The sequence below is a fragment of the Diadema antillarum genome, unplaced genomic scaffold, assembly GCF_040938485.1.
Source record: "Diadema antillarum isolate AM-2024a unplaced genomic scaffold, OU_Dant_1.0 seq00000798_RagTag, whole genome shotgun sequence".
NCBI lineage: Eukaryota > Metazoa > Echinodermata > Echinoidea > Diadematoida > Diadematidae > Diadema > Diadema antillarum.
Genome location: NW_027271682.1, coordinates 3,164,060 through 3,187,427, shown reverse-complemented (window position 1 = coordinate 3,187,427; position 23,368 = coordinate 3,164,060). Strand labels below are relative to the sequence as shown.

Genomic DNA, 23,368 nt, shown 5'->3' with positions numbered 1-23,368 from the left:
ATTGTAATACGTGTTACTTAAATATACAAATACGGTGTTGTATTGAATATTATTCATCGAATCGTAACTCTGATGATTGTGCTAATGTATTATTACACTGTAAATTGGTATCTAAGAGGAAGCAATTGTTTATGTTGTTTCTAAGGTAAGTAAACAAACATTAACATAAAAGGAACGGCTCTCCCGAAATTCGGCCAGTTACTACCTAACCCCAGACCTGTCAACTTCGTTCTTCCCTGTCAAAAAAGTCAACAGCGGAAAGCATTACTTGACTTTAACCGTAATTGGACCATTAACTTCATTAGTTGCAAAGGTAATGATATTCACATTAGTTGTAAAGGTAATGATATTCATGTATCATTATTATTTCATACATCGATATACAATTTATTTGCATTTTAACATTATTATTTTTAATATTTTGTATTCATATACAGATAGCGTGAAAATTGTCTTGGAGAATCACGATCAAGAGACAAACGACAATCAAGCCTTCCATCATGGCTAACATCATCGAGTGCCACGACTGCGGTGCTTCTTTCAAGTATTGGTCAGGACTGTACCGTCACAAGCGAATCTTCCATCCCAACGACCAACAAAAGCATCATGTGTGCGATCATTGCGGAAAGATATTCCCGAGGCTTGATAATTTGAAGAGACATATTAAAACCCATTTATCGACGGATGAAAAGGAGAATCTTCAGTGCGACCTGTGCGGGATCAAATTTACACGCAAAAATGACCTAAAGCGACACAAGTTATCAGTCCACCCAGTGGAGTCTCATTCTTGTGACATATGCGGGAAGGAGTTCACACGCATGGATAACTACCTCCGACACAAGAAAATTCACGACAAAGATGACCCGTCAACCTCAAATATTGCCGAGACACCTACAACACACAGCACACCGTCTTCCAGCAAAGCTGAAAAGGCTGATAGATCGCAAACCATCGACGAAGTCTACGATAGGCATCGCAAATTGATTGAAACCCATTCGAGGTTTGTGAAGGTGCGGCATTTATACAACTTTGAACTTCGAGTGGCTGACCACAAAGAAATGAAACAATTTGCCGAGCAAATATTTATCAAGCAGAAGAAAGCATTCAAGGTAAACGTGGCATTCGGCTTCATACTACGTCATGTTGAAACGGGGGAGTTGCGTTACCACTACGCCTCATCAAATGGTAGACTCTTCTCCGCCCCAACTCAAGTTACGGACAGACCATCTTTTGATACATTTCTCAAAGAACTGGAGAAGTCCGATTACCTTGAATATGCTAGAGAACAACGTCCAAATTCGAAATGGGTTGTTGAACGCATCACGAACATTTCCTTTTACGTATACCCTCTGCGGGACTTTCCCATTGGGTGCCAAACCGACTCCTTACCCGATTACATCAGTCAAAACAAGGGAATCTCAAATCACCCCACTAGACATCTCGACGACAACTTATGTTTTTTCCGTTGTCTGGCCAGCCACAAACATCAGAAGAAACGATGGATAGAGAGATTAACCCTCAAGTACTATAGGAAATACACTGCTGGGTCTCAAGCGTCTTTCAAAGGTGTCAAACTAAATGAACTGGAGAAACTGGAAAAGTTATTTGAATTGAACATTGTAGCGTACGAGTTGGTCGTCGAAAATGACAACGGAAGCGATGCAGATGAGAACGAAGAGAAGGGAAAGCCCGTGGCAAGACTTATACGTCGGAGTATTGGCAAGTATTCGGACACCATGTACCTGAATGTATTCCAAGAACACTTCAGCTATATTTCCGACATTAAAAAATACTGCAAACGATACGAATGCCGAAAGTGCAGCAAGTTGTGGAAGACTTCCCGCCAATTAGTTCGCCACGAGTCTTCTTGTGATGGTAACGGAACTCGTACCGTGTATCCTGGTGGAGTATACGTCACACCACCTACGGTGTTTGAAGAACTGGAAAGTGAAGGAATCACGGTTCCACCGAACGACCGCTATTTTCCATTTTTTGCCGTTTACGATTTTGAATGTTTTCTGCAAAAGAAGATAAATACGGATCAGACGGAGAAGATGGAAATCGTCCGCGAACATGTCCCCGCTAGCGTGTCGATAGCAAGCAATGTACCCGATTATGAATCACCGCTGTGTTTTGTTTCTGACGGGGATCCAGCCCACCTCGTCTCCACTATGGTTTCCTACCTCCTTGAAGTGAGTCGCAAAAGTCAAGAAGTTATGGAGCAGCGCTTCGCCCCTTTTATTTGCAAAATCGATGAGAAGATCGATGAAATGAAAGAATTGGCCGCTAGTACATCTCAACACATCCTCGAAGGTAAACCCATCCCCAAAGTCAAGCTCCTTTCCAAATTGAAACAACATCTCATTTCTTTTGCACGTGTATTACCCGTTGTGGGGTTCAACAGTGGAAAATACGATATCAACGTCATCAAAAGGTATTTGTATCCCACTCTCCTATCATCCGATCCCATTTCATTCATAGTGAAGAGAAACAGCAATCACATGGCAATCCGCACCGAGCATCTGAATTTCCTCGACATACTCAATTATTTGGCACCGGGCTTCTCCTACGATTCATTCCTAAAAGCGTACAAGTGTAGCCAGCCCAAGGGTTTTTTCCCGTACGAATGGTTCGACTCTCTGGACAAGCTTGCTCATCCATCTTTGCCTTCCCACGATGCATTTCACAGCACTCTCAAGAGAGAAAATATATCGAGTGACAACTACGCCTACTGCCAACGAGTGTGGAACGAGATCGGGATGACGTCGATGAAAGACTTCCTTATTTGGTACAATAATCGTGACGTCCAGCCATTTGTTGAAGCCGTAGAGAAAATGATCTCGTTCTACAGACAACGAGGTATTGACATGTTTAAAGATGGAATCTCGGTACCTGGCTTAACTTTGAAGTACCTCATGCACACTATCCCAAGCTCCACCAATTTCAGTCTCGTTCACGAAAAAGATGGCGACTTGTTTCAGACCATGAAGCGTAACCTAGTCGGCGGCCCATCCATTGTTTTCACCCGGTACCATGAGAAAGGTGTGACGAGGATAAGAGGTGGAAAAAAGTGCCAACACATTGTTGGGTACGATGCAAACGCCCTCTATTTGTGGGCTATTATGCAGGAAATGCCTACAGGACCATATGTGAGACGTCTGGCTGACAAGAATTTCATGCCACAGACCAAGCCTTCGATTGCCGAGGAATGGCTTACTTACGAGAGTCACGTCAACCGGGTAAACATCAGACACCGTGGCAATAATACTGAGAAAAGGATTGGCCCTCGAAATATACCTGTAGACGGTTTCTGCGCAGAGACAAATACCGTCTATCAGTTCCAAGGTTGCTGGTGGCACGGTCACGACTGTGCATTAAACAATGGGAAAAACTTCAACAAGCGGCGGAATAAATCAATGTCGGAACTCTTTGCCGACACTCTGGAGATCAGTAATTACATACGGAAATGCGGATACAACCTCGTTGAAATGTGGGAGTGTGAGTATCGTAAGATTCGAAGCCAAGATGAAGGCCTAAAACGATTCATCCGCCACTTCCAACGCCCACTTCATAAGAAAAATAAGATGACGGAAGAAGAAATCGTGCAGGGTGTCATGAACGATCAACTCTTCGGTATTGTTGAATGCAACATCGAAGTTCCCGATCATCTGAAACCGCTGTTCGCAGAAATGTGTCCCATCTTTAAGAATGCAGACATCGCAAAGGATGATATAGGCAAATTTATGAATGCGGTTGCGGAAGAGCACGGTATCATGAAAACATCTAGGCGAAGTCTGATAGGTAGCATGTTCGGTGACCGTGTGATGCTCATTACCCCTCTGCTCAAATGGTATATCCAACACGGTCTCGTTGTTACCAAAATCCATCAAGTCGTCGAATATTCCCCTCAGCGTTGTTTTCGTCACTTCGGGGAGGCCGTTTCCAACGCGAGACGGGAGGGTGATGTGGATAAAGATAAGGCCATTATCGCTGATACGATGAAATTAATCGGGAACTCATCGTATGGAAAAACAATCACCAACAAAGAGAAACACCGCAACATCAAAGTGTGTGATTTCATCGGTGCTTCGAAGTGCGTCCTAAATTTGAACTTTAGAGATGCCTCGCCTATTGGAGATGACTGCTACGAAGTAGAGATAGCAAAGAAGACCATCAAAGAAGACTTGCCTATACAGATTGGATTCTTTGTGTATGGGTATGCCAAGCTAAGAATGCTTCAATTCTACTACGACTTTTTGCTCAAGTATGTGGACCCCAGTGACTTTGAGATGTGTGAAATGGATACTGATTCTGCTTACTTGGCACTCTCTGCAGAATCTATCGAGGATGTTGTCAAACCCGAGATGATGGAGGAGTATGAAAAAGACAAGAATAATTGGTTTCCTAGAGACGACACGCCTGCAAATGCGAAGTTTGACAAGCGAACACCCGGCCTTTTCAAGGTCGAGTGGAAAGGGGATGGGATCGTGGCACTGTGCAGTAAGACTTACTACTGTTTTGGTGCCAGCGATAAGTTCAGCTGCAAAGGGATTAACAAAAGGCAAAATGACATCACAAAGGACTTGTATCTGGATGTACTCAAGAGTGGACAGTCGGCTTCACGGAGAAATACCGGGTTCATTACAAAGAAGAACGCCGTGTACACCTACAATCAAACCAGACAAGGGTTCACAAACTTTTATCCTAAACGGATAGTATTAGATGATGGCGTTTCAACGACATACCTGGATATATAATTTATTTATTTTGTTGTGAAATAGTAATATTTCTTCACGTAGGGAAACGACGTTGAATGCATATGTAAGGATGATATGGATTTAAAAAATATATATTAAAAAGGAAGGATAATTAATACAGTGCCTCTACTCATAAAACACCGATATAGTTATGATAAATCTTGACAAGTTTATTTCTTGTACTTTTGAAGACCCCACAAACTGTCATGCTTGTATGTAAACAATGTTGTATATTTAAGAAGTATATTTCTTGAGCATTTTGCAATATAATATTGCGCTGTTTATGGTTACCGATGTAGTGATGACAGGTTACTTCAGAAGTCATCCCTCCTCTTAATTGTTTTCAAATGTATTTTTTCAAACAACTTCTATCTATACTTTTGTAGACTGGTGAAACAGTTTACTATGGACGGTGGGTTCAACTTAACATGAGGGATTTTCCTTTTTGCACTTCGGTGACAAAAGGATGTGTGTATACATTTTTTTTTTGGTTTGTTTAATGTAATAAAAAAAGGTACTAGTTATTCTTTCATAATTATTTGAAGCTATAAATTTAACCGAAATATCCTTACTTTCGGGTATCATATTGATTTTGTATAAATCTTGCTATTTTCCATGTAAATAATGAAAATTATATAGCACAGTTGTGATTGTTGTGGTATTAGAAGAATGGATTCAACTGATCAAATATGTTTATTGTTGTGTTTTTTGGGGGTCGGGGTTGGTCTAATAAGAATTGTAACGTAATAATTCAAGTACTTATATTTGTTTAACATATGCTATACAGCGATAATTATTATTACATTGAATATTTGTATTATGAATCTAATTATCACTACAACATTGGAGTTCTAAACAATATTGTATGAATTGCTATATTTTATTAAAACCAAGTAGCAGATATGAATAACAAACATGATATTAAACCACACTGTATACCTTCTATTTTTATTAGGTTTTATTTTTTATTGATTGATAACTTAGTTTTGCACCTTATACATAATTTGTTAATTCTTTATACACAAGTACATAATTATATACATTTTCATTAGGTGTAATGTTGATGTGTTGAAGAATGGTTTTGAATTGTAAATAAAGTTCAATTACAAAATAAAGTGAACGAATCATTTTTATTATTTTAGTAAGTGTTTCATGAATAAATAAATGAATGAATGTAATGAATGAACGAATGAATAAACGGATGAGTGAACAAATGAATAATTGGTTGTAATATCTGTATTTTTTTTTCGTTTTATCATTTAATTATTGTATTTTTTTATCATTCACTTTAAATGTAGTTTGTTGTATTCCTGTCTGTCGTATTAGCCATGTCCCGTTTGCCCATTCGATCATAATTTACCCGTTTGATTTGGTCATTAATTTGCCCGTTTGCCTGTTTGCCCGTTTAACCATTTACCGGATTGATCGTTATATATCATTTCATCGTTTTATCGTTTACGAGTTTTGTCATTTCATCATCTTATCCCTCAAAATTTCATCGTATATGAGTAACATTAGTGAATGAGTAGATTTTTTTCTGAATATATGATTGAATGGATGAATGATTGATTTGTTGATTCGTGTCAGTTTGTTGGTTGATTTATTGTTTATAAAAAAACGGTGTACGTAGATAAACCAGCCATATATCTAAACTTTTCTCAACGTTTTACATTCTGACATTGGAAATGTACAGTGATTAAAATGCATGAAAAACTGTCACCTAATTGCAAAGTTTTACATCACAACCAAGTGTGTCTTTCAAGTTATTGCAAATTATAAGAAATATATTTACATTACAAATTTAAAAGGCAAAAATGGTCCTCAGTAATTGAAAAGTGAAATATAAATTTAGACAATTACATAATCGAAACTGATTATTGTGTAATTTTTTTAGCGGTATGTATAGTTTTAATGTATAATAGTAAAAAATACTTTAAACAGTTCCTTTATATAATCAAGAACCGAAACTGCGTCGAAAATTTCGCTGGAATCTAAGCCAAATAACAACACCTTGTATACTCTATCCCTTCAAAAATCAACATTGACCCTTCCCATTGCACATCACATATACGTGATCAAAAATCACCAGTCTTGATCATGACAACGATAATAGCAACGGGCTTAGACCATTCTGGTCTGGATTGACAGTCCCAACGTAAGAACTCCACCATCTCCCTTATATCCATTTCGACAATCTTGAACGACCGTTCTGTATCGTAGAAAACAATACATATTGGTTTGTACAGTACACCCACGATCCATTTGTTTAAATCATCTACTTGTTAGATTATCGGCACACATACACATAAAATGACAACAACAACCACAAAATGATAATCCAATGTTTCAATAATGACCAGTGTTTTTGGTAACTTACAAGCTTTATCCCCGATATAATTACGCTTACAGCGGTAAATGAATTAGAATAGTCCCGAATATGAACGGACTTGTAACTTTCTTTTCTCTCCATACCATCCTATACGTTTCCATATATGTCAAACCATTTACGCGACAAGGATCAATTATATAATGTATAGACGCCAGGTTTGCGGCGTTTCCCATTATTTCAAATATTGCCGTTTTGGGATTTTCTGTTTGTTCATAAGACAATCGCGAAGGTAGTAAAATGATTATATATCAACGGTATCATCACGAATCTGAGAACGATGGTGATAAATTTTCGCTGTTTTGTTACCATAGCAACGAGCCGCTGTAATTCTACAACAAGAATACTTATATCCCCAAATACAACGTATATATCGCGCATGTAGGACATAGATGTATTACAAGAACATGACTTACACGTCCAAATATCAAACGAGTTAGAATCTATACGTTTGCGTTCATTTTGTAAACATATTTTACTCTATTAAATGCGCCATTTCCTATATTCATTCGAGCGGGATTAACGATCAAAGGAATGACTGTATTCTACACTAAAAAGAAAAACACGGTCTTCGCAATATACAACGTTGTTTAGACTGCATTATATGATTATTAAACGAAGAAACATAGACAGAAAATGATATAATTTAAGAGAAGTGATCATGCACGTCTGTGTGTACTCGTTCTCTTAGAGAGTTTGATTTTACCTTAGAAACAAGCAGCAGCGATCTACAACTAAAATATGAACGGAAAAGTGACCTATACAAGAGTACATAGGATGCATTATATCTAACATATACATAGACATCCCCTGTGTTGTTGACTCATCCCTATCGCGCTTCATTGATGACATACGTCATCGAAAACCACCCAAGCGATGGGAGGGAGGGGAGGGGACAACGATCGAGCCCAGACAAGTTTGGAGTAGAATCTTATCGGGACAATAGAACTCCGAAGCTAATCGATAAACGCTGTCGTTCGCGTACGAAGAGGTCTTCAAGAATAAAAATCGAGCGGTCAGAATGGAATCGGTAAATACTGCGTTACTAATAATCATTGAAATAATTTGACGAGGTCATGATGAATACAGACAAACTAATGCTAGAAAGTAGTGGATACTAGTGATTGGATAATTGGTCTATGGGTTTAGTTATCTGCGAAGCTTCATGGGCACCCTTCAAGTACGGACATGCCATTATAGCTTGACATAATATCATACCCTCAATCTTGAGCTCATATTGTTTGCATCTAACTATTATCTAATTATCGCTATTCGAGTGATTACTGCCAACCATCCCCCATCCCTCTACCTCAGTTGGTGTTGATGATGGGATTGGTCCTGCGTACTATTCTATACCATCATTATCTCCTCTTTATATCCTCACAATTTAATCTTTTACTGGATTCACTTTTTTCTTCTCGGCGACATACCATCATTTTCCTCACCTCATTTGGCCTAAGAGCATATTATACCCTCAAATATTGCTCCTCCGTATACCCTCACTTCCGTACCTCCTATTGTTCTCATTACGTAATCTATTGTTATAAGGGATTATTTTCTGCCTCGATATACCCTCAAAACTTCTAACTCCTATTGTTCTCGAACTGCTTACGCAAATACCCCATTGTTCTCTTATCTCTCTCTATTGTTTGGGGGCATTAAATTATCGATTTTCGGCGATATACCCTCAATTTCTGCGCCTCAAACCTCCCGAAAATGGTACCTATAACACTACTGGGGTATGAGGGAGATTTAGCTTTTTCAGACCTAAATTTCAGCACATTTTGAGAGACATATCTTTGGTTTTTTTTTATATTAAAAAATAAGAAAATAAAATGCTCACAGCAAAAAAATGAAAAGCTAAATCGCGGTATTTCATCTTTCGCTGTGGGATGGACGGCTATGAAGGTGGAGGGGGTGTGGGAGGGGAATACCCCTCCCACACGACGGAAACGTTTTGATTCCCGTTTTTTGTGGACAAATTCCGAAAATTGTAACTCCCAAAAGCGTACTAAATCTATAATATGGAGGGGGACCGAGCAAGGAGAGTGTGTGGGAGGAGGTATGCCCACTCCCATTCGAGAGCTTCTGCATTTTTAGAATTGAAATTCAACGACCTGGCGCATACTTTTTCTTGGGTGCAATATCTGGAAATTTGTCAATCAGAGAAGTGTAGTAAGTCTGTGTGTGAGTGTGTGTGTGTGGGGGGGGGGGGATAGGGAGCAAGCAGAGCCAAGGATGAGGGAGGGGTACAATCATATCCCCTTCCACACGCCGGAGAGCTTTTTTTTTTTTTTTTTTTTCCGGAGGAGGGTCGAGGGATTGGAAGGGAATAGCCTATCACCCCCAGTCATGAGCGAACTTTTTTTTTCATTTTTGGATTTGAACCAGTGGCAAATTTGGTGCACATATTTGATGAAATGTTCGAAAATTCGCCGATCTCCAAAGCGTAAAACCCTATAATCCTACGAAATGGTAATCTTTGGAAAGGGGACCAACAACCGGGTGTGGGAGCTAGGAGGGGGTTTCCCCATCCCACACGAGGGAGATTTTGCATTTTCAGAGTTTAAATTTTACGATCTGGTGCACACTTTGGGTGGAGTATTTGGCCATTTGAAAAAAAAAAAATCACATCTCGGGAAATATGGGGGGGGGGGGGGCAAGGGAGTTTTTCATAATCTTACCCCCAACATACATGGGGGGGGGGAGGGGACAACTGCCCCCCCCCCCCCCCCCCCCATCAACGCCCCTGACTACGTAGTCAAAGTAGATTTTTTAATAAGCGAATATTTGATAAAATTTCGCGATAAACTAATAAATGTAATCAGATATAGAATTAGATCGAAACTCGAAAGAACTATGTTAACAAGGATGTGTTTTCTTGGCCAAGAACTACTTGCCTGTTTCGCCGTGCTCATGGATATGACCGTATCGAGAGATTTCAAGCCCTACATTCATGTATCAGGTAGGTAATGCAATCAAAGATCCTACAATGTAGGATGTTTGGAGCAATGTCGACTTTAAGCAATTGGAACGATAAAACAAAGGCACGCGTGAAAGACGCAAATTCAGTGTCGTGACAATTTTTTGTCGTGTTTCTTTCTTTTTTTCACCGTTCTTAGCGTTTACAAAGTTGTGCAAACTCGAGAGCCGAGCTGCTTTGGCCGATTTTTCAAAGAGCGATTACTCCATTGAAAACGTACGCGCAGTCGACTGTGGAGATGAAGTTTTTGGAATACATTCCAGTTCCTAGTGTGTTTTCATCCAAAGGTACCCACCGGGTGCCACTTTAAGAAATTCCTGTGCCAAGATAATGAATTCGGACGGCAATGCGTAGTAGCGTGGTTAATATCTAGTTATCTTCATGACTTGGAAAGTAGATGACCTAGCCTGTAATCATCGTGGAATTCTGGTAAGTAGCTTTCATCTACTCTTCGCATCACTGGTGTGGATGACAAGTTCAGTGCGATGTCTTTATCCAACCACCGAACCCCCTCCAAAATATTGGGAACGTACCACCATCACTCTGTTGGTTGGCACAGTGCAGTGGTACAGCGGTACTACCACACCACAAGTGGGGCCATGGGGGTTCTTCGCACAGACCGTGTACATCCGTTGTGGGTGCCAAGCCACTAACTAGACCTATATCCCACCCCAGGCCGGCCCCACTAACGTTTAAAACTAGTCTAGCCACTTTTGATATCAATTTAAAGCATTAAAGCTGGAGATAATGAATGAGATGAAGGGCTCACAGCAAGGCTTTTGCAGGCTTTTGCTAAAGTCAAAACACAAAGAGCTCGTCTAACGTTACCGGTCATGGTTACATAGTCTAGTCTATAAATTTATCATTGTTTGGTTCTGTGCATTTCTCAGTTTTGGTTTGCTTTTGATTGTTTTTCTCTTTTGTTTTTGACACTTATTTTAATTTTTTATCTGTATAAGTGCTTGGGGTATTTGGTACACCTTGCCTGTGTGTGCCTGCAAGTGGAATGAGAGTGACTAGCAAAGTAGCATAGCAGTGACTAGGGATATGCGGGTCAAACTAACTAATTCAGATTCTAGCGTTTAATACATGTACCAATACTGTCAGTAGACTGGACATTAAAATTTTGGTCAGTGGTTCAAAAGGTCATTTGATGCACTGTTCAACAAACTACATTTGAGGTTCATATATTTGTTATGGTTACCAATACCATGGAGTACGTCACTCACACTAGTCTGGAACTAGAATCAAACCATTTAGCGTAATCGTGCATTGTCACTAGCTCTCATTCAGTGGGTGTCTCTACAATAGGCCTACCTTGTTGAATTGCAGACGTCACCATGTTCACTGCGTGCTGAAGAAATGAATGACTCAATGTTGGTTTGTGGAGTGGTGACAAGAACCATGATAATGCCAATTTTTAAGGTGCCAATTATTAAAGATATATCCTACCTACAAATGTAAATTTATGTGTGCTTAAATTTCCGTAGTACCGGTACACTCCTGCTTGTCATTTTACACTTTTTAATGGTTGAAATCACATAGATCTACTGGGTACCTTGGTACTAACATTACAGATCACTTGATAGTACAGTTGTACAATGTAGTAAGTACTTGACCATTAATTGATCATAATTACTGCTGGCTAATTTGGTATCTGTCACAAAAACTAGGCTGGCACAATATCACCCAAGTCAGAGTTGTGACTACAAAGTTTTGCACAACTGACCCATCTCAGAGTATGCTTATTTATTTGTTTATTTGATCTAATTTTATTTATTTGTTTATTTGATCTAATTTTATTTATTTATTTATTTCATGGATGCTACTATTCTCTGCAAAAAAACAAAACAAAACAAAAAACAACAACTTAGAACTGCACCTTAAAATCCGTCTTAACATTTATATGCAAATCTTAAAAGCATCCTCTTCCCACTTTCTGATGAAATGCAAAACTAAATGTGTGTACGGGTATAGTACTACTCACAGTATTGCGTAGAGAGTTGAAATGAATACTGTACCTGAAGCCCACTGCACACTATACGATCAGACCAGTCGGCACGACTTCAAGCCGTACATTATGCGATCAGACTACTCAGCAGGGCTTGCGACCGTACTGGCTTCAGCACATAATACTGCAGGGTGATTAGCTGAAAAGCCAAGACTGGTTGTGAAAATTTGACTTGTCAAATAGTCTATGATTGGCATGAAACAGAGATGCAAGACTGGAAAATTTGCAAGGCTGATGACATGACACTTATCCACTATAAATCATTTTTATATTAAATATTATTTATGTTTCCAATATTCACATGTAAATCATGGCAAAGTCGTGTAGTGTGAAGTAGTCTTAAGATTTCTGATCGTTTGCAGATCACCGCATGATTGCCCTTAAAGCTGTTGAAAAATTCAGGACACATAATATCTGTCATCTATATCACACTCCTCTTAACTGGTGACACACCCTGTCTAGTTGATGTAGAGCCAGTACATAGCCAAATCTTTTCTGCTGAAGGAAATCATTTCACCAAGCTACATGTAATGTTAGTATAATAAAGGCCACGAAATGATTAACCTGTTGAAGACGAGTCCCGAGAATACTTGGTGTCGGGTGTCTATGGGAAATGCGTGTTATAGCAAAATCAGTCCATCCTCAATGGGTTAAAAAAAGAAGAATTGTACCACAATTCTTTTTGTAGTGAATTGTATGCCTTTAACACTGATCAATAAACTTAGGACAGAGCAACTACTGTTTTATAGCAAACAGTGTTCATCTGAACATGTTTCACTGACAATATCAAGGTACATTACGTTGTAACTCAACTACAGTATACAAGTGCTAGTACAAAGCCTGATGATATATGATCAATACTTGTATGTGTTTATCTCACATGTATCCATTAAAAAAAAAAGAAGTAGGCTTTTTTTTTTAAATTGAATGTGTATATTTTGTAGTAGTGTCACTTGTGACATAGATCTATAGGATGTGTAAATTATGGAATGAATTTAGACAATATATATGTTGTAGTACCATATAACAATATTTGAACAGAGCCTGTACAAACTTGTGTAATGCATTTAAAGAGGGGGAGGTTTCCTAAACATCAATTGGCACATGTTGTGCCTCTGGGAGAGATTAAGGAAGAATGAGGGTGACATTTACTGAGTATCCACCAATGCACCCATTAGAGCTATAAATTGATGAAGGGATTGTTGAGGCTCCATTTTACAGTATACTTGTATGTCCCAGATTGTCCTAATTATTTTGATACAGAATGTTAGTTAATATGTCCACGTTTGCTCTCTTGCCAGTTACACATTTGGTAGATGTTCGGGTAAATCCTCAATATACTGTATTCGCCGAATATTTCGCAAGGTTTTTATTTTCGCAAATGTCGCGAGTCCTGCTATTTGCAAAATTACAGACAAGCGAAAATATTGACCCTGATCCCAATATGAATATAATGTATGCGTATACAATTCTCCGTTCAGTACAGGACTCCATGTTCGCGAATTTAGCCACTCGCAAAATCGTTGGGAAGTCCTGATTTGCGAAAATTTAGACACGCTAAATATATGGCATATATATACAGTAAAGACTGGATAGCCTGGGGGTAGGAAGGCTGGCCTGACTCGCACATATACATTTTATAGGTCCTATGATTGTATTTGGGAATCCTCATTAACGAAATGTGTACAGTTTTATCACTTATCTCTGTGTAAGGACATACACGGCCAAAGAATCTCAACTGGAGCCTACTGTTACCGATGAGCATACGCTTCAATGCACATATTCGCCCATGGGTGCTATTCATCATCTTCAAATGTACCCCAGTGGGCAGCAAATGGAGATCAATTCAATCCGGCCACCCATGAATCCCCATGCTACCAGGCCTTTAAAGGGCTTTTTACACTTGTAAATTTTTGCTTAGTCCCGTACCAACGGTGGGGCTAAGGGGGGGGGGGGGGGGGGGGCCTCAAAAGTCCGGGGTTAAGAAACACAAGTGTAAAAGGGCTTAAAAATACCTTTATTATGCAATTTCATCAGGAGTGTGAGACACAAAGGCCATTTGGGTCCAGCATAATTCTCACTGTATGATATCATAATTGTCATCCAGAAAATTGCATTTGGCATAACCATGAATGCCATATATTTATTTGATTGGGACTCATAAAGACAGTTGTTGAATGGTTTAATTCACAATCAAAACCTCAGTGGCAGAAGGAGAAATACAAGTGTCAACCCTTTTAACGAGAAAAGTAAGGGATTTATACCTTAGAATACCTTTGAGACTCTTATACAGTGGATTTGAGGTCACAGTAGGCAGTATTTTGCAAGTGTACATCAGACCCACAAAAATAAAAACACCGCAACATACACAATGTACTGCATAGCTTCAATTTAATTTAAAACAGTATACTAAACAAACATGCATTTTGCAATTTTCAGTGATGTTCACAGCTCATCAATATGGTGATTACATACAGTGCAAATATCATTGAAAAGAGAAAGTGTAAGTACTCTATATTATACCTATCTCCTACCGGACATAACAAAGCAGCATGTATTTCACAAGATGCTTGATATATATATATATATATATATATATATGTATATATATATATATATATATATATATATATATATATCCCTAGTTGGCACCTTAGGGAGACATATTGGGGGGAAGTGTCTTCATTAGGGAGACAACTGGTCATTAAGGAGACAATTTTCGTGTCTCCATTGCGTAAACTGCCATTGAACATGTATTAATAAATTTGCATACAAAACAAATGGAAGTGTCTTCCAAATGACCCATCTAGGAGTATATATATTTATATATATATATATTTATTATTATTATTATTATTTTTTTTTTTTTTTTTTTGGCTGGAGAATTGTGTTAAAGTAAAATTATATCCTGGCAATACAATTTGTAGATCTGAAAGAAACAAAGAAAAAATTTTTTACGTCAAGAAAAAAAAAGTAGTGTCCAGTGTCATTTCTTACAGCCAGTTGTAAGCATGACGTCATGTAACCCAATATTCAAGTCTGTGTGATCCTTAGGCTGAGGGTATTTCCATTCCACGTACTCACATGAACAGACACACACACACATACACACACCCCTTGATAGAAGAACCACATGTACAGTACCATTAACTTTACATTTTTCTCTTCTGCGATTACTGCTAATTGAACCGTAAGAACACACAGTGGTCCACTTCCATAGAAGACACAGTGCAGAGAGTGTTACCACTGACCAGTCCCATCGACCAGCTAGAGAGCAAACATGAATAATAGCAAAGGAAAGGAAGGACCACTAAAAAGTCTTTGCGCTGGATTATATTGATCTTGAACTGGGCTCTCTAAGTGACTATCTGCATTGTGTGGCCAGACCAAATACAATGCTGTTTGTGTGGACACACTGTGTTGTAATCCTGTACTGTTGGAGATATTGCTTCCTGTGTATCCCCAGCATTGGCGGGGATTTTCAAGTGACAGCCCCAAATTGCTTTTGTTGCTGCTTCGGCCAGCTCATCTGACCAAATATGCTCGGCTATTTAAGATGTTGACCATCTCTGGCAAAACTTGCCCAATGTTGACTTTCTGCAGGAGTGTTTTGTTTTGGCTTGGTCGTGTCGGCATTCTTAAATGAAATACAGAGTATGATACCAGTGACATTCTAACACTTCATACAGCTCATGCCGTGTGTCCAAAGAAAATTATTGCAGCCAAGGTGATATGCTTTTGGTATTTGAATTCACTTTGCAGTAGACCTCTTTTTTCCTTCTTTTTTTTTTTTGAGAAATTTCGCCACATGCAAGCAGTTGTGCAGAGGGCTGCAAATGGAATAACCTTCCCATCGACAGGAAATCTGTCATGGGGATTGTTTCCTCTTCGTTCACTGAAGTGGTGTTGGAAGACGGTAGATCTCCGATGCATTTGTGAACCAATAGGAAAGGCAAGAACATTACCGGCTTGTGCACGTTGCGGATCAATATGGAATTGCGTGTGGTGAAAAATGTGGTTATGATATCACATGTGTAGAGTGCTCCACAGTTCTTCCTCGTGCAGCAATTTTTTTTTTTTTTTTAAAATGACATGATACTTAATATTTCAGACTGTTGAATGTCGTTCTCATGTGGGAGTCTGTGAGTTGTACATAAAAAGTATTTAGGGTGCAGATGTGAAACATTAGGTTGAGTGTCTAAAAACATCTTCATTGTGAACTGGTGCAATACGTTCTTCTGTGTGTTGAAGTACCTTCCACCTGTTTCACATGAGTTCATCTCAGTTGGAATAATGTTCTTTGGAGAGGATTACCAGCTGCACCTCTTTGATCTCCTCAAACATGTGGATTATCCCCAGGATTACCTTTCTAAATGACTCTGTTCAGCCCATCCGCAAAATCTGTCAACATGTTTCCCCAAGGTGAGTCTAAGCTGTGTGCAGGGACAGTGGGAGGTGCAGTCGTAATTTCTATTTTAACCTGTTCAGGACAGGCAGATTTTGCTACAACACGCATTTCCCATAGACACTTGCCCGAGTATACTCGGGACTCGTCCTCAACAGGTTAAGTTGTGCTGTAAGGAGAATTTATTCAAGGAAGTATTTGTTATCATTTTTTAAATTTTTATTACACGAATGTAGTACATGTAGCATGGTACATGACATAGCATTTAGAAACATAATCTTGGATAGATCGTTAAGATGTAGATAGCATCACACTACAGTGTATAGTGTTTCAATGCAAGTTGATTATCTCGTCTACAGTGTGATACATACAACATACATAATGTGGCATCCCAAAGCTTCCTTCGAGATATTCACAATACATCATCTAGGATGAGTGTCAGATGACTTTGATCACTTTTGGAATACTTTGAATTTCCACTATTTTTTTTCTTTTTGGTCCTCTAATCATCTAAAGATCAAGAAAACCAAGCTCTCACGCCCATTGTATTGCTCAAAGTTCTGATACAGTTTCTCTGTGTAATCTGTATTCTATTCTATGGCAAAACTGTTCGCATACATCTTGGAAACTACAGACTATTGATAACTTGCTGGTAGAAAATGTTTACAAGTACTGTGTACTCAACATCATAAATGAATGAACTTTAAATGTTAAGATATTATGTTTCATTGTACATAATATTTGTATCATACTCAGCAGAGCATACAGTATACACTACTGTGTTACACAGTAGTGTTACAAAATCATACTTTCATGGTCAATCATTTTCACTCCAGTCATGAAATATTCAATTTGCATCATATACAGTGGACTCCCTTTATAACAAAGTCCTCGGGACTGGCAGTTTCGTTCATTATATAAAAATCTCATTATAACTGAACAAATAAACAATAAAGAATGAAGAGCGGATAATTTTGTGGCCTGAATTTTCACTAAGTTGTAACCGGAATTTCGTTATAACCGTGTACCTGTAATCTCGTATTGTTAAACCATTTTCGCATATTGCAGTTTTAACCATTCACCAATCAACAGTATCTAGTAAATCATTAATTTCCTATTTCCCTTGGGGATGCTGTATGAAATTGTATATTGCTATGGGGATGGCGATATTATGTTAGATTCTTGCTCAGTCAATGAGGAAAATGGCAGTGGAGATCCAGGGGGATGATTTGACTGGTGGAGGAAGAGACATTAATTGTGTAGGTACACTGTACACTGTACCTGTAGTTCAAAGAAAGTAGTCTGGTTGATATATGAATCATAGTGGTACATGTATGGTATCTGTAAAATACAGACAACTTTTCATTTAATGAAGTCCACAGGACTGGCAGTTTTCTTTCATTACGTCGAAATTTAGTTACTGTAAAGCTTTAACACTCAAGTACTGTATATAAAGATACAAGCGATAACATTTTTTTTTTTTTTACCTGAATTTTTACTTTGTTGTAACAAAATGTTGTTATAAGCATTTTTGTTATATTGAATGGGATTGCATTGTAATATCAAATTAATAAATTGGTATCTCAACAGAGCAAGAACATCAACATTACTGTAGATGCAAAGATAGTTACAATGTACAGTAGGTGTTTAAATGCCATTACACCACTTCTAAGAATGTTCAGGGCACATTCCGGGATTTCATTGATATAATGTAAATTTTTATGCAATGCAAATATTTGTATATGCATTTCCCTCAAGTGATACCATAGTCTATATGTGCAACAGTTATTTACAAGTACCATCTACAGTGTATGACACACTATACATATGTACAACATTTTATATGATTTACTTCTGTCATTCAAAGGGTTCATCTTTGCTGGTGACATTTTAAAAGACTTTCTTCACTTTTTATTGAGATTTTGCCATTCTCCTGATTTTCAATCAAAGTGCTCATCTCCTCAGAATTGTTCTTTAATTGAAGAATGGAGCGTAAGAGGTCTGAGAGTGCTTCAGAAATAAATCTTGAGCCTACTCATAACCTGCCTTTAATAGTCGTGTGTATGTACTCGCATGCAAGTGGCAGGATGACCCATGTTTGTGCAAATTTGCATGAGCTCAAGTGGTCAAATACAATGTAGATCTGATGTCATTGTAATCTTGCCTATTGTTTGATTGATGCCTGCCTATTTGCCATGTAGACTACACATTTCATACATGAATGGGTCCATTGTTTCAAGGCCTTTAGCTGTAGTTTGCAGACCTTTATTTTTCTTCTTCTTCAAATTCACAAAATTTATATCAGACCTACAGTGTATCTCAACCCAGTAGGATTATGATTGATTGCAACGGATGTGTCCTTATGCACAAAACTATCTACTTTTGTGTTTGGAAAAAAGAAGAAGCAAATATTATAGTGTAAAAAAAAAGAATTGCCACTATGAAAGCAATGGAAGTGGGACAGTTTATCAAGAACACAGTTGTCCCAAAAAGCATTTTAGAAGTCATATTCAACCTGTTGAAGATGATTTCTGAGTACATGTACACCTGGGCAGGTGTCTATGGGAAATACTTGTAGCAAAATCAGCCCATCCTCAATGAGATAACAAATCTGTACTATACTGTATACCTATTCTTTATATTTGCCATACCTTTGTGCGTAATGTGCTATGATACAATGGGTGATTTCAAATTCGGTGCTAGTGCTTCATGGAATGCTACAGTGTATCTCCCGAACAACTGCCTCAACTCCAACACCGACAGTCAGATTAACAAAGCGACACTGCTCAAAATTATCAATCCTAATGCTTGGTGTTGGCATCTAACCACCACAAAGTTCACAGGACTTGCGCAACGACAAAAGTGATGGCGCATAGTTAATGTCAAATATTAAAAGATATAGTCATGACTGCTTAGTTTTAGACACATGATGAGGGAGATGGATTAAAATGCCACAAATCTCATCCCTTCTCTATTAGAAATAACAACGATCTTAATTTTGCCTCCAGGCTCAGATTTTATGTCGAGAGTGTTTGTGTTATTTACGTGGGAGACCATGGCATTAGCATAGCCTTTGCACGCTTTTCAATGTGCAGCTACAATGTACGGACGTGAATGTGGGTCTTGCACGGCAATGCTGTAACACCAGCACCAAACTTGAAATGACAAAAATGATAATCCCTAGTTTCAAGTGTTGGCCAATGGGAAAAGAAGCATGTAAATTGCCAACATGAATGGTGGAGCTCGGTTTAAATAGCAGGATAGCATTCAACACTGGGGCCTAGCACCAACTACAATGTATAAATGGATGTACCGGTACTTCATAATTTCAAGGTCAAGCCCCCAACACCATCTGATTTCAAGTTTGGTTTTATCACTAGCACTGAACTTAAAATTACCCCACCGCAGTATAGTGAAATAACTCACAACCAAAAGTTACTTTGAGAAAACACAGAAAGTGAAAGCTTGTGAATAAACAGACAAAAAGTCAGACTCTAAAATGTACAACTTCCTTAACTCTTTATGTGCCACGATCGCACGCCCCGCTCAGCTGATGGCGTGCCAAGTTCACATATTTTGCCCAAACACACATACCCACCCAAACTGGTCGATAAATTGGCAAAAGCCGTGCAGTACAATGAACGAGTTTCTCGCGATTCCATTCCTGCCACATGTACACATTAGTAGCTTGCATTTTAGATGGTGATCGACTATCAAGCGGTGTTCCCTACCAGGTTTGTGAGTAAAATTTTTTTTTTCCACTGTTTTATGTGCAAAGTCATGCCTCTACAATAATGTTGCTACCAGTTATTTGAAAGGAAAAAAAAATCATACAGACTTGTCATACAATTCACATCAAAGCAAAGCTTTGCATTTTCGGTACAACTTTAATACTTGAATTTGATATTTGATTGTTTTTTAAAGTGTATTAAACCTTTTTATAAAACTGGTTTTTGTAGGTGAGCCACCCCATGCATTTTGCTCGCAAGCCAACTTGGCTTGCCTTTAATATCTCAACAGACTTTGTAAAGGTACCAAGTATCACAATGAAACCAAGCCCCTTTTCCGTATTGTTTTTCAGAAATGTTGAATCCTTGATGGACTCGGAGTGTAGGATTTCACAGGGTACCGATCCGTGACACATGTACAGAACCTTTATGTACATGTAATACACACAGAGGTCTGAAACTTCACTGTTGTCCGATGTAGGCCTGCAGTATTTACTACAGTACAATGTACTGGTAATAACGCACAAACAAATGACGAGTGTATTTGCGACTACTTTCTTGATGCTGTATGATTTTGATGTTTAATTCAATAGTTATTTGGGGTTTTTTTTAAGAAGAAAAGAGTGAATATACACTGTACATTTTCTCTGTGCAGATGAGCACTGTTAATGAAAATACAGCAGACCAGTTTTGTAGATTTCAAAATTGTGAGCTGTGTTTCAGATGTACATGTAATAGGACAATACACAATGTACTTGTATTATATCGATTCAAAGAACATTTACAATTTGTACAGAGCCCCTGGTAAAATTGTGACTGAGGTGCATTATTCAAAGTTTGTTTTGTGTGTAAACTGTAATATAGCTTTGGTATGTGAACATCATTCAGTGCAGTGCTCATCATGCTTTTACAAATTGCTGATCTATCCTCGATTAGTTTGAATGAAGTGATCCACTGGAAATCCACTGGAATATAGTATTATATAGGCTTCCAGGAAAAAAACTCAGTTGGATTGTGTTCTACAATATGGGTGCTCTGGGCAGTATATATTGCGCACAAAGTGGTGTTTTTTGTTTGGAACAAAGTTCAAGTACTTGTGAGTGTACACACCCAGAAAATCCTTAGAGAATGCAATCTGTCATTTACATTGAAATTTGTATTGCTCATGGTGAGAATGCATGCATTCTGCCACATACCTAAAGAGGGGAAGGGGGGTTAAGCTGTGAATATTTACTTTCAGAATGACATTACTTTGCTCAATATTATACTGTGTCCCACAACAATGCACATAGTATGTAGCAGAAATTTACTGAGGCACACAGCATCTTAGACCCCGTTTACAGTGCGAGGCGAGGCTGCGGCTCAGCCGCGGCTCGGCCCAGCCCTGCTTCAGTGTAAACGCGCAAAAGGCCAAATGCGAGGCCAAAATTGGCCTCGCATTTGGCCTTGCTCTGGAGGTGGTCTCGACCGTGGCCGAGCCCGGCCTTTTCTCAGTGTAAACGCAAACTGGGCCAATTGCGTGGCCAATTTTAGTCTGGCTTCCAAACCCTCTGCCTGTACTATTTCGCTGTTCAGGATATTAACCCCCTCAATGTCGAAAACTAGTATAGTTTAAGGTGGTTTTGTCCTGCAAAGGATTTTTTCATTCGGCAAAGGCCTTTGCCCAAACGGCGACTTCGTCGCCATGAAATTCATTTGGCAAAGGATCTGAAAACCAGACAATTGTCGCCACGAAATTCATTTGGCAAAGGATCTGAGAACCAGACAATACCAAATTGCATTTGTTTACAATCAGAGCGCCACTACGACAACATATTGAAAGGTTTGAATCAAAAGCGCGGCCGAGCCCAGCAGTGTAAACGGACAAAATTGCGGGGCCCGGCCTCGCAATTGAGGCTGGGCTCGGCCGCGGCTCGGCCGCGGCTCGGCCCAGCCCCGCACTGTAAACGGGGTCTCTGTGAAATACTGCAGACACCAGTCTGCCATTTTAGTGTACACTTGATGAAGATTTCTTTTGTGCTTAATGCACCATAAAGATTTTCTTGAGAATGGCACTGTACACACGTATAATCATATCAAATGTAAAAAAAAGAATCAAAGTAGAGATATATCTAAACCTCCATCAGTTGTACAAATTGTACCATGGTGCCTGCCGAAAGGTCAGTTGAACTACCTTGTTCTGAATCACTCAGTCGTGCAGTGCACAGTATGTACTTTACGGAGTGAGCAAACATTACTGCAGTGGTTGCTACTTTATCGGGAGGGGTTGGGAGACAAGTTTTTCTCTTATTCATATGGGACTCTTGTACAAGTGGTGGCTGGTACTGGGCCGTGCAACCAGCTGACATGAAAACCAGTATGTGGGTATTACACTAAACAATGCACAGTTTAAAACCAATAGATATCAATGGCAACAAGTACACATATGCTATGACATGCAGAAACAAGACAGCAGTTTCAAAAGGACATGGCAGTCTCATAGTATGAGCAGATCTATGCATCACTGGAACGAACCTTCATTCATTTGATCCCCAAAATAATCCTTTTCAAAGTTACAACATGTTCTGTATAAATTTGTGATGCCTTATGATCCTGCGAATGCAAAAAAAAAAAGAGGCAGCACTGCTATTAATTTGAATGTGTTTCTGTTCAATATACCATTCAAAGTAAACAACATACACACTATGACACTTTACTAACTTTGACCACATTTTTCTCATTCATCCACCCCTTTGGCCGTCTGTCACACGCACACGTCCCCTCATACACACACTACAATGTACAAGCATGTGCAGATGCACAACAGGGTCCTTCATGGGTACAATGTAGGCCTATATCCAACTGCCCAATGACAAATATTTAGACTATCAATTGCCAGAATCTCTGTGGGATTGCTTAGAAAACACACATTCTGTAACCCATTTTCTAAGGAAATGAAGTCCTGTGATTATATTTTGGGATTTACTCATCATTTTTACAATAGAAATGTGTTAGCCAAAGTAGGCCTAAAGTGTCTATCCCAGCTAAACTGATTATGGTTCTGATTTAAAAGTGGTGAAGAAAAAGACACACATAAAATCTGTGTTATCACATTATAT

At 38.8% G+C, this 23,368-nt stretch overlaps 2 protein-coding genes across 2 annotated transcripts in view; both read left to right on the top strand.

Moving 5' to 3' along the window:
* The first annotated feature begins 500 nt into the window (after window positions 1-500).
* LOC139739400 (uncharacterized) lies at window positions 501-4,757 on the top strand. The gene has a single exon (XM_071650021.1). It carries the CDS (start codon window positions 501-503, stop codon window positions 4,755-4,757), a length of 4,257 nt encoding a protein of 1,418 aa, XP_071506122.1.
* A 10,321-nt stretch (window positions 4,758-15,078) lies between these two features.
* Window positions 15,079-23,368, top strand: part of LOC139739399 (uncharacterized) — a 257,483-nt gene continuing 249,193 nt past the window's right edge. Inside the window, exon 1 of the mRNA XM_071650020.1 lies at window positions 15,079-16,559. Coding sequence (XP_071506121.1) covers window positions 16,511-16,559 — 49 coding nt within the window. The 5' untranslated portion in view covers window positions 15,079-16,510. The remainder of the gene's footprint in view (window positions 16,560-23,368) is intronic.

What these genes read in the sequence shown, in the direction of transcription:
- LOC139739400 (XM_071650021.1), top strand. Translation starts at nt 501, where the DNA reads ATGGCTAACATCATCGAGTGCCACGACTGCGGTGCTTCTTTCAAGTAT.